Raw genomic sequence first — 12,002 nt, 5'->3', positions numbered from 1 at the left:
TGTGTGTGTGTGTGTGTGTGTGTCCCCAGAATCCCAAGAGGAGAATGGAAGGAGAATGAAATTCATTCACTGTCTCTCTCTGTCTTTCTCCAGTAAGAACACACTCCCTATGGCAAAAACCTATTTTTTTTTTTTTTACTATCCAACACACTGATTAAACTAATTTCTCCAAAATCTCCTTCTGATTTTCTCCCCTTAGATTTCACAGTGAGCATTGTTTTGAGATACTACTGATTATCCTAGATGTTTCTATAATTTGATTAAAAATTATTTGACAATGAATTAACCTAGGATTGTACTATTTAACCATTTAAACTATTTATACCTGATGTTTTCTTAAATAAACACATATGAATACATAAATTCATTGTATACATAGACACATGTGAAGAACTTCAGAAGACTCAGGTATACTTGTCAAATGATTTATGATTCCGACAGGACTTAAAGGAATAATTCAGCTCCTAACTGATGACAATGTAGCTAAAATTAATATATGCTTCGAATAAAATAAATTCTTCAGACTGGACATTGTTCAAGTCCTTGTCAAGCAAAGATTCTTTTGAAAATAATTATTATGAAAGGTAAAGATATCTACTACTTACTTTTTATTTTTACCAATATTTTTTCTATATTAATAGTAAGACTTTCAAGAAAAGCTCGATGTTTTCTCTCAATCTTAATCTTTGTCTCTCTGTGCTCCCATATAGAATTTTTCTTCTATGTTGCTTTTTGTAAGAAATAATGCTATTTTAGGATTTATCCAGCATAAGAAAGAAAGAGAAATTAATTCTAGTACCTTCTTCAGCTTTTTTGGCTTTCTTGGAATCTGAAAACACAAAGACAAATTATTGATGAAACATATATGATAAAACAACAACTGATTAGCTCATAATAATATTTCCATAAATATTAAGATAATTTTCAACAAAATGGATTCATTACATGATACATTTTTAATATGAGACTTAAAGAGAAACTATGCTCTTTTTGAGAGAATGAGCATTACAATGAGATAGGAAATGAGAAAAATTTTGGAATTAAAAAAATAGAAAAAAATGTGAACGAGATATTCATATGTAATTTGCATAGCGATTTCATTGTGCCTACAGCAGCTGACAGTGTCTTCACAGAAAACCAAACTGAACATATATATCATCTGTTTCTGAGAAGCTGGCTTATGGTTTCTTCATTTATTCAATCTAAGGCATTCCAGTGAACTGCATGGTGCTCTCTAGTAATCAATACCCTTCCAATAAAGATATTCAATTATTCCTATTGTAATGGAAAGGAAACAGGTCAACGTTGGCTTCTGAACCTGGCCCAGTTACTGACAAACATATCATTGTATTTAAAACTAATATATTATGAGTCAGCTTGTATTCAGAGGTCAGTAGACAGTGTTTTGACTATTTTTATTTAAAGGAAGAACTTCTGTATTAAAAAAAATTGTACTTATTATTATTTTTTTTTCAATTTTACCAGAGAAAGACAGTGAGAGAGAAAGGGAAAGTCAAAAAGCAAGTCACTAGGTCTGGGACTCAAACCAAGGTCAGCCATGTGGGAGTCCAATGCCCTTAACCACCAAGCCACCTGCTGGCCTGATACGTTTCATTTATAAGAGAAAAACATATCTTGATTTTAAGCATAAGAGGTCCCTGGAACAGAACATGTACTATTCAGTAAACATATTAAAGACTAGCCTGGTGTAGTAAAAAGAATTTTAGACTCCAGTGTTCTTAATTAACGCCCACCCTGAAAACCAATCTAAGAGTATTCTTGCTATTCAATTCTTATTCAGGAATATAACTGAGTAGGCTAAATTTGCTATCTAAAATATAAGTGCTTTGCAAACAATTTCCCCTTCATTTCCTTTATGAGTAATTATGCTAATCGGGAAAGCTGGAAATTTAAGTATATAGAAAAATATTATGTAAAGGAGTTCATATAAAAGCATGATGAATATCATCTTTGTCATCTGTCTAATTTATGAATCATGTGCTATGACCACTTTTATTAAGAGAGAGAGCCCTGTAGCACAGCAGCTGAAAGTACATAGTGGACAGTTCAATGGTCATCGCTGTTGGTTTGACTCCAGTATAAAACAGGATTTCCAGCTGCTCAGGTAGTCATGTGATCCCCACTGAGAAATCTTTGGAACCCAGAACACAGCAAATATGGATAGCAGAGGAAGATTGTGGAGAGCACATGGTCATTTAGAAGTAAAAATGAAAATAAAGCTCAATGAGAATGGTGGAACAGAGGATAAAACATGGTAGATGGAACAAAATCATTTTCCTATATTCTCTGAAAATAATTAGTGCTGGCATAAAATAGGTGTCTTTCTCCCCAAAGAATGAAGAATTCAGTAATATATTAGACATAAATTGTTTAAAAAATAGTATAAAAAGCAATGTAAAGTCTTATGGTAATGTAAATGACTGCACTTATTGAAATAAAGTAAATGATATTGTGATTTCTATGAAATGTAAAACAAGCGTCGGCTCAGGGCTAGCAGTTGGCATAATGGCTATGTTGCTGGACTCCCATATAGTCAACCTTAGTTCAAGTCCCAGACCCAGTGGCTTAAACTCATGCCAGTAGCATGTGCATGTGTGCCCAAGATCCTGTGCATGCGTGCCCAAGATCCTGAGAGGAGAATGGAGGAGAAGGGATTGTGGCATAGCTATCCCCCTGGGGAATGATTTCTTGCTTTCTGTCTCCTGTCTCTGTCTTTCTGGCGCATTTTCCTATATTCTCTGAAAATAATTAGTGCTGGCATAAAATAGGTGTCTTTCTCCCCAAAGAATGAAGAATTCAGTAATATATTAGACATAAATTGTTTAAAAAATAGTATAAAAAGCAATGTAAAGTCTTATGGTAATGTAAATGACTGCACTTATTGAAATAAAGTAAATGATATTGTGATTTCTATGAAATGTAAAACAAGCATCGGCTCAGGGCTAGCAGTTGGCATAATGGCTATGTTGCTGGACTCCCATATAGTCAACCTTAGTTCAAGTCCCAGACCCAGTGGCTTAAACTCATGCCAGTAGCATGTGCATGTGTGCCCAAGATCCTGTGCATGCGTGCCCAAGATCCTGAGAGGAGAGGAGAGGAGAAGGGATTGTGGCATAGCTATCCCCCTGGGGAATGATTTCTTGCTTTCTGTCTCCTGTCTCTGTCTTTCTGGCGGAAAAAAAAAAAAAAAAAAAGGCCAGCTGTATGCTGAGGTGGTTAAGGCAGCCAGGTTCCACGTAGCCAACTGCACAGTTCAACTCCCCAACTAAGCAGCTTGAAAACCTGTGGGGTGCACGTGCCTGCATGCTCAAAATCCCAAAGAGGGAGAGATGGAGAAAGGATTTTGGTGTGACCATTCCCGATAGGGAGGTTCTTTCTCTGGTACTTGTCCCTGGAGGTACATATACCAGAAACAAACAAACAAACAAACAACAGAACAAAAATATGACAGGTACAACAAATGGGGAAGGAATAGAAAGCCTAAATCTGTGGCCCAGTCATGGTAGTGCAAGAAGAGTACTGCTAGGTGGCTGAGGCAGATATGAGGTCCCAGTCCAACATAAACAGGTGGGCATGCCACCATTCCCAGTTTAGACAGATTCTCACTTTGTTTCCTACTGTCTCTTCAAGCTCTCAGTCCTGTTTCTGCCTCCCAGGTAGCTGAGACTGTAGGCCACTGCCCTGGCTGTTTTATGACAGACACGGAACAAACCTGGGCTTCTAATGAGCCCTCACCGTTCAAGCAGCAGCGTCCCATGTGCACTAGCAGAGCTGGGCCTCTAGGTGGTATTGTTACTAAGAAAATATGCCTAAAAACAGAATCACAGACCAAGACAATTTGTTCTCCTCAGCTTAACTAAACTCCAAGTAGGTTTCTTCCTGACTATGGCCTCTGGCTTCCCCTTTGTTGGAGTATTTAGTTTAGAAATCTTTCAATTATAAATTCTTTCTCTGCTCCTTTGAGATACAAATATTCTACAACCTAGGAACTCCTTTAACAAAGACCCAAGAGCTATCCCTTTGAAATGTAATCATCAAAGGAGATAGTTTCCCTTTCTTGAAGTCTTTGTCAGGGGCAGGGGGCAGGTGCCTAACTTTGATAAGTACCAATTAGGAAATACAGACTGCCTAATGACACTGACCACCCACCATCTTCTAGTACTTTTCTGCTAAATCAATAGGTGCTTAAAAAGTCTGGGACTTTCCGTTTCAGTGGAATTAAGTTCAATCTCTCTCCTCTATTAATTGACTTGAGTTCTAATGCAATAGTCAAATAAATCTTCCTTGCCTGTTTGATTCTATCCAGTGTAATTTTTATTTGACACGATGTGTGTGTGTGTGTGTGTGTGTGTGTGTGTGTGTTTGTGTGTGTGTGTGTATACACACACTGTCATGGCTTTCTGAGAAGAAGAGGTGGTATACAGGGGAGGAACTATAAGTTATTTGTAGCCTAATAGAGCTAGGTACCACCAGTTGCTTGTCTATATTTGAGATGCAAGGAGTTACTATAAGAGAACAGGATCTGGATTTCACATAATTTTGAAATTTGATGAAACTATCAACAACATAGCAAGCCTAGGATATTGAGAGGCTATGTTTTAGCTCTTATGACTTGAGAAAGATTATATTAAAATTACTTTTTAAAAAGCATCTCACGCTTTCGTGTGGGGTGAGATCAAAAACATGTATGCAAAATATGAGCACATAATAGATCCGGTTATCCAAAGGTAATGTAGACAGGGCAATATTAAAATCTCTGAATGTTGGTAAATATTGAATAAATCTCATAGAAGGCATAGTGGGATTTTGCATAAAACATAGTTTCCTGGATCCAGCAGGTGGCATATTGTTTAAGGCACTAGATCTCACATGGCTGAGTACACAATTCACATCCCAGACCCAGCTGCTTGAGAAACATGCCAGCACGTGTGCACATGTGCTCAAAAACCCAAGAGGAGAGTGGAGGAGAAGGGGTTGCAATATGGTCATCCCCCCTGTCAGAGTGATTTCTCACTTTCTTTCTCTCTGTCTCTCTCCAGTGAGCACATGAGTTCTATGGCAAAAATCTAAATAAATAAATAAAACACAAGTAAACAAACAAACAAATAAAACCCCTACCTTCCTTCTTTTCATCCTTTTTAGCTGCTGCTGAAATAATGGAAGGAAAACAGTGTTAAAACATACTAAAATACCATTCCTTGAGATACTTGTCAGAATGTTTGAATGAGTTCCATGTATTCGTAAATGCAGTGGTCACCTATGCACTAATTAGTCCAAAATAAGTAATAAGAGTATTATTTAAAACTGTTTCATATGAAGGTATTTTAGAACTCAAAAATAGAGATAGCAGAGAGAGAGGAAAGAAAGACAAGAATGAAAAGAATATGTAAGCCCAGCCTTTGGTATGGCAGTTAAGGAGGCTGAATCCCACATGGTTGACTGCACAGTTCAAAGCTCTGACTCAGTGACTCGAGAAACACATAGGGCATATGTATATGTATGCCCAACATCTGGAAAGGAGGGAGAAATGGAGGTGAAGGGATTAGGGCATGGCCATTCCCCACAGGATATGCTTTCCCCACCTAGAGAAGTCTTAGGCCACATTAGCTGATTCTGATATTATGTACATCACCACATTTCAATGGGATAGAATGTTGGGGATCTCTGATAACCAACACCGAAACTACTTTGTACATTTATCTGGGCTACAATTGCCAAGTACATTCAGGTACACTTTCTTTGTTTATACCACAGTCTTGTGAAACAGGCAGCCCAGAGCAAGAAGATAAGCTTCAAATACATTAAAGTGATGTGCACATGTCCATGCATAGAGTAAGTACCACAATTAGGTCTAAAAATCAGGAACAAAAGAATTACAGGTTGTATTTATCTACTTTCCAAACGTTATCCATATATTCTTCCTTTTGTAGGGGAGCGTAAATTTACAAATAAATCTACTTTGTGACATTTGTTTTTATTTTCCCTTCTCTTTAAAAATTTTTATTATTTATTTATTTATTTTGGAGAGGCTTTTTGCTATAGGGCATGTGCGCTCACCAGAAAGACAGAGAGAGACAAAGAGACAGAAAGTGAGAAATCACACTGCAGGGGTGATGGCCATGCCGCAATCCCTTCTCCTCCATTCTCTTCTCGAGAACTTGGGCACACACGCATGCGTGCCACCAGGTCCAGGACTCAAACCACAGTCAACTTCATGGAAGTCCAGCGACATAACCATTACACTAACTGCTGGTCCCAACATTTGCTTTTTCTTAATGTAGTTTAAACTGAAAATTATAAAATGCATAGAAGAAATAATGAGTTTAAGTTAAGGAATTGTCTATTCCAATATATAATGAGCACAGCAATAAATATAATAATTAAAATAAATTACAGCATAGGGACACTGCCTAAGAGAGTTCAAGGCTATAAAGCATAATTTCATCAATTTCTGTGAGTTTGGCTTAATAGTCCTTTTTGTTCTTAGTTCTTTACTTTGCAAATAAAAATGTTCTTCCAAAAAGCTCATAATTTTCAAAATCACCTAGTAAGTAAACATTTTAGTTCTAGAATGCACATGAATTTTCACATTTTGCATAGGGTTTGTACAATAAGGGGAAAAGGCAAATTGGTATTGTCTTTTTAAATACTGCAAAAAGTTCTTTTTTTTTTTTTTTTTTTTTGCTTTGTTTGCTGTACTCCTATAATAATCTCCGTAATATTTCCCACAATTTCCATCTTATCCTCTCCAAAGCAAGCTGGATTAAAGGATGGGATTGGACTCTTTAAAGGAAGACAGAATAAGACAAAACAAATTTACAAATCAAAAATTACTGTGGTCTAGCCCAGGGTCCTCAGAGGGACTCTGGAGGGAGAACAGCCCTGAAGCCTAGGCTTTAACGATAAACCCCGGAGCTGGCCAATGGTGCAGCAGTAAAACCTGGGCTGTCTGTGTGCTCCCTTGAGGAGGTTCACACTGGGAGACCTCCCTGAGAACCTGTGGGTGTGCGTGCCCATGTTCCAAGGCTGGTTGCAGCTGGGAATGGATCACAGAACCCTATCAGAAGTGCGCTCTCTCTCCCTCTCTGAGCCCTATGGCAAAAATCTAAAAAAAAAATAGAAGTAAAGTAAAGAAAGAAACCAAAACCAAACAACAACAAAAAAAAAAAAAAAAAAAAAAAAAAAAGAAATAGATAAGTACATTTTAAGGAAAATAAATAAATAAACTCACTTTCGAAAGGAATGTAATTAAGGTCTTCAGCAATGTAATAAGAGGGGCTGAGAATATGAATACACTTTGCAAACCAATTATTTCTTAGGAATTCTATAGAGAAGAAAGACTAAAACTTAAGTCCTTCCAGAATTAGCAAAATCTTTTGTAACTACATTGAAGTTTATATTTATTTATTTCTAAAACAAGCCAAGAATAATAATCCTTATATATGCACATGGGATGTAGACATGTATGTGTAAATGGACACACATGTTCTTCTTTCCCATGCTTACATTCTTTGATAGTTTTTTTAAATTTTCTAAATTTTTTATTTTTTTGGAGAGGTTTTCACTATAGGGCACGTGCGCTCGCCAGACAGAGAGAGACATAGAGACAGAAAGCGAGAAATCACCCTCCAGAGGGGATGGTCACGCTGCAATCCCTTCTCCTCCATTCTCCTCTCGGGATCTTGGGCATGCACGCACACGCGCCTGGCGTGAGTTTTAAGCCACTGGGTCCGGGACACGAACCGCAGTCGACTATGTGGGAGTCCAGCGACATAGCCGTTACGCTAAATGCTGGTTCCCGGTAGTTTTATTTCAATTTTACATTGACAACAAACAAGAGTTGAATGAAAGTATTTGATGTATTCCATCATAAATAACAATGGTTTCTCTTGGATCTCTTAAAGGTAGATGGTTTTTATTTGTAGTCATCTGGATAGCCCTGTGATCTAGTAAGTTGTATTCCATACCCAGACACTAATCAAAATCAGCATGTTGGGATTTAACTGTTTTCAGAGTGGTTTTGTAACTTGTGTTCTATGTGACCAACTCCCTGTCCTCGGTTCAATTCACCTGTTTCAAATCTGTTTAAAAGGAATATGTGATGGGTTGATTCCTGAATTTCCTGAGTAGACATAGTTCTCAGTAACTTGGTTCTTGATTTTTACATTCTAATGGAGACTGAAATAGTTAGTGTGGTCATTCACCTATCCCTTTCCTCCATTTCTCCATTCCACCAGGTCTTGGGGCATGAATACATGTGTGTCTGGCATGTTCTTAAAGTTGCTAGGGCTAGATTCAAACTGTGGTCAGCCATGTGGGATCTGGCTCTCTACACACTGCTTAACCACAGTGTGGTGATCCTTATTAATCAGTTTTCAAATTTTACATTTAATCATTGTACATCTTTACAACTTGCAGCATAGTTTTTCCCAGCAAGCATCTGGTGCACGTCAATCAGGTCAAAGATGAGTTTGAGTATGAAATCCTTCCCTTCTCAGGCATTTTAGTCATCATTGCACCTGATTAGAACATAATTTCTTATTTCTCTTCTTCCTTTCTAACTTGGGTTTATATTTTATTCATTCAGTATAATTTATTATGTAATATCTATGAACTGGATTGATCTTCCTCCTAAATTCTAATTACATTTCATTTCCTTATAAGTATGGGTGCAATAATACCTTAAAACTCTAGGTTACTGTTCACTCAGCAAGAACTCCTTTATCCCAAAGGATATTCCCTTGTCCAACGTAGTTTGAATGTCAAAACAAAGAGCTCATAACCTCTAGCTCAAACTTGAAGCTATTTCCAGATATTTCCTGAATTTATTCCCCTTGAACTCCTCTAATATAGAAGTAATGCTAAATTTCTGCGTTAAGGTCATAATTCTACATCCATACCCCAATTTTCAGAAACCTCAGTCAAAACAAAAAGTGCCTAAGATGGTTATATATTCTTATGTGAGCATAACACATTAACAGCAATGATTCCTTAAACTGGTAGTCATTTATTTGCTCAAAACTACATTTTAATGTGTTAAAAAAAAAAAACACTACCAACAAAGGTGTTTGCCTCATCTTCTTACCTCTCATAAAATCTATTACATTCTCTGTAAGAACTTTACTAAAGAACATGTTTTATTCCATTGGTAATCAACATGAAAACTAAAAACTATTAGGTGGTGTATTTTCTGTTTTTCTATGCAAAAAAATGTGTCATGACTTTCCCAACAATCCAATAGCATGCTACCTCTCCACCATTCTAGCATATATTGCTCATAAAGAACACCACTGAGTCAAGTGGAATTTAGCAAATCCATTTTACTAACATTTATTGAGATGATTTTGCATAGATTTGGGTCTAGGATTAAATATAACAGAAAAACCTTGGTCACATACAATACATTTTATCCTATATCACATCATATGCTAAGGAGTCTGCAAGCAGGGTACTCAGAAACAAGTGTAGCACTGCCTAAATGTATCTCTTTCATTGCTTGATATTGTACAAAGTAGCAGAGAAGTAACAATAAAGATCTTCAGTAAATATTTTGCCTTTTCTTTTCCAGCATATTCCATAAAGTTTTCATCGATGACAAACTTATATTCTTCCCATGTGTTTTCATCAAATTACTGCTCATGATTTCAGAATATACCATGCACAGTAATGTTGACGCTCCAGAGATATTAGTAAGAAAACTGATTTCGTAGATGGCCCATGGAAACTAGGGTACTTCTGTTGTAGCCATGTCTGGAACCTGAATTTGCACTTTGGGTATATATAAAGTAATAGTAATTTAACAACCTTCAGACTTATTTTTTAAATATGATACAAATTACAAAGTATACTGAAAACAATGGAAAGTATGTATATCATTGTATAGCTACATCATGGATCTACAGCTTATTTTTAGGACTATGTGTAAAAGCTCAATGAGGAAAAGGTAGAGCCAAGATACTTATTCTTGGGTCCTTCAACAATGTCTCCATAATTTGGCATTACTCTAAGTTATGCTTCCTCTGATTACTAAATCAATACTTGTAATGTGTTATCTTCACGCAGCAACATAACGTTTTCTGGAATAAACCAGCAGATGGTGCTATTCTGCAATAAACAGCTTTTGCTTTTGTCAATAAAGTGCTATAGATAAATAATTTTTTTTTAAGCAATAGAATTTTAAGTGTTTAATTGCTCACCTTGTGCTGCAACTTTTACAGTCTCTTGTTTGATTTCAGGAGCTTTCCCAGGCTCTTAGGGGGAAAAAAAAAAGATAAATGACTATGAAATACTAGTTTAGAAAAACATACAAACAAAATAAGAAGGGGAGGATGTATTATAAAACCAGACACAAAGACCATTGTCTTTGGCAGTCAGAATTTTTGTTAAGAAATGCAACACTGTTATTCGAGGAACTGCTGAGAATGAGGCTTACTGAGATAAAAAATATATATTAAACCAAATTAAAGCATAAGATAAAAACTCCAAAACAAGATTTTACTCACTGTTGACTAACTATGGGATATCATTTGAATTGGAATAACTCAGAATTCTTTGTAAATTATTTCAATATTATCAATCTTTTGAAATGGATGAGGCATCTAGACATAAAAAGATTCATTGAAGGTCACTGAGTGACTAATATGAGAATAAAGCCCCAAGCAATCAATTGCAAGTTCAAGCCTTTGAGTCCAAGATGTCATTACCTGTACTGCCTTGATACATGTCACCCTCAGAGTGGCCTGGGCAACAATTTATGTCATGAAGGAACAAGTAAGTTTCAATTTGAAACTTCTCTCTTATCTGGGGTAATTTTTGCTATCCTCCCCACCCCTTTGTTCAAAATTTTTCTATAATGAAACAGGATATAAACACAAAAAATATATTAAATATTTCAATGCATTTAATTAATTAGAATTTTAAAAGATGCAGGCCTAATAATTTTATAAAAATAATATATCATTCCACACTTCACTTAGTATAGTTCATGAATTTTCGGGTTGTTTGTTTGTTATGAGAAATTTTTGCTGTCGGGTGCTTGCACTTGAGAGACAGTAAGTAAAAAATTATCCCCTACCCAGGGAGGGTGGCCATGCTACAATCCCTTCTCCTCCATTTCCCTTGGGATATAGGCGCATGCGCGCACACAAACACACACACACACACACACACACACACACACACACGCACAAACGACCATCAAGTGAATTTCAAGCTGTTTGGTCCAAGATTGAAACTGCATTCGACCATGTGGGAGTCCAGTGCCCCAAGCACTATGCCACCTGCTGGTCCCTGTGAATTTTTTTAAAGAATTATTTAAAAAATAATAATTTGTCAAATATTGAATTATCATTAAATAGTATGAGAAGGAAGACTTGTTCATTTGTTTTAGATAGTGACCTTTATTCATTCATGTATCACATATTTACTTATTTATTTTTAGAGAGATTTTGCCATAGGGCATGTGCACTCGCCAAAAAGACAGAAAGAGAGAAAAAGCAGTAGTATTTGTCTACTGTCTATAATTCCCCCCAAGGGGGAATATCTATGCAGCAATCCCTTCTCCTCCATTCTCCTCACAGGATTTTGAGCACATATACACATGTGTCTGGCGTGAATGTTAAGCCTCCAGGTCTGGGACTCAAACCACAGTTGGCCATGTAGGAGTCCAGTGACATAGTCATCACACTATCTGTTGGTCCTGTGTATCACATATTTATTTAAGACCACTTATGTGGAAGAAGTCGTAAGCTGGGTGTAAGTGTAGTAGTTGATACTCATATTCAGTCTTGCATTTAATCTGTCAAATGTTGATAACTTGTTTAATATTGCAATTCTAGTTAGAGCTATAAAATAACAAGATTTCAGCAGAATAATTTCATAAAAACCATAAGCAAAAATTCCATACTTGCTGGTCAAACCAAATAAAAGAAGTTTGGGGACCAGCAAGTGGCATGACGGTTAAAGTGACAGATTCCCATATG

General features: G+C 36.5%; 1 protein-coding gene across 1 annotated transcript in view; it reads right to left on the bottom strand.

Annotated features, from left to right (window-relative positions):
• LOC102496066 (triadin-like) overlaps window positions 1-12,002 on the bottom strand; it is a 78,324-nt gene that overhangs the window by 19,780 nt on the left and 46,542 nt on the right. Inside the window, exons 4-6 of the mRNA XM_027765566.1 lie at window positions 10,218-10,271; window positions 5,140-5,169; window positions 800-829 (exon numbers count right to left, since the gene is read on the bottom strand). Of these exons, the coding sequence (XP_027621367.1) occupies window positions 800-829; window positions 5,140-5,169; window positions 10,218-10,271 (114 nt within the window). The remainder of the gene's footprint in view (window positions 1-799; window positions 830-5,139; window positions 5,170-10,217; window positions 10,272-12,002) is intronic.

The sequence above is a fragment of the Tupaia chinensis genome, unplaced genomic scaffold, assembly GCF_000334495.1.
Source record: "Tupaia chinensis unplaced genomic scaffold, TupChi_1.0 Scaffold138683_1, whole genome shotgun sequence".
Classification (NCBI taxonomy): domain Eukaryota; kingdom Metazoa; phylum Chordata; class Mammalia; order Scandentia; family Tupaiidae; genus Tupaia; species Tupaia belangeri.
This window is presented reverse-complemented; position numbering and strand designations above follow the sequence as displayed.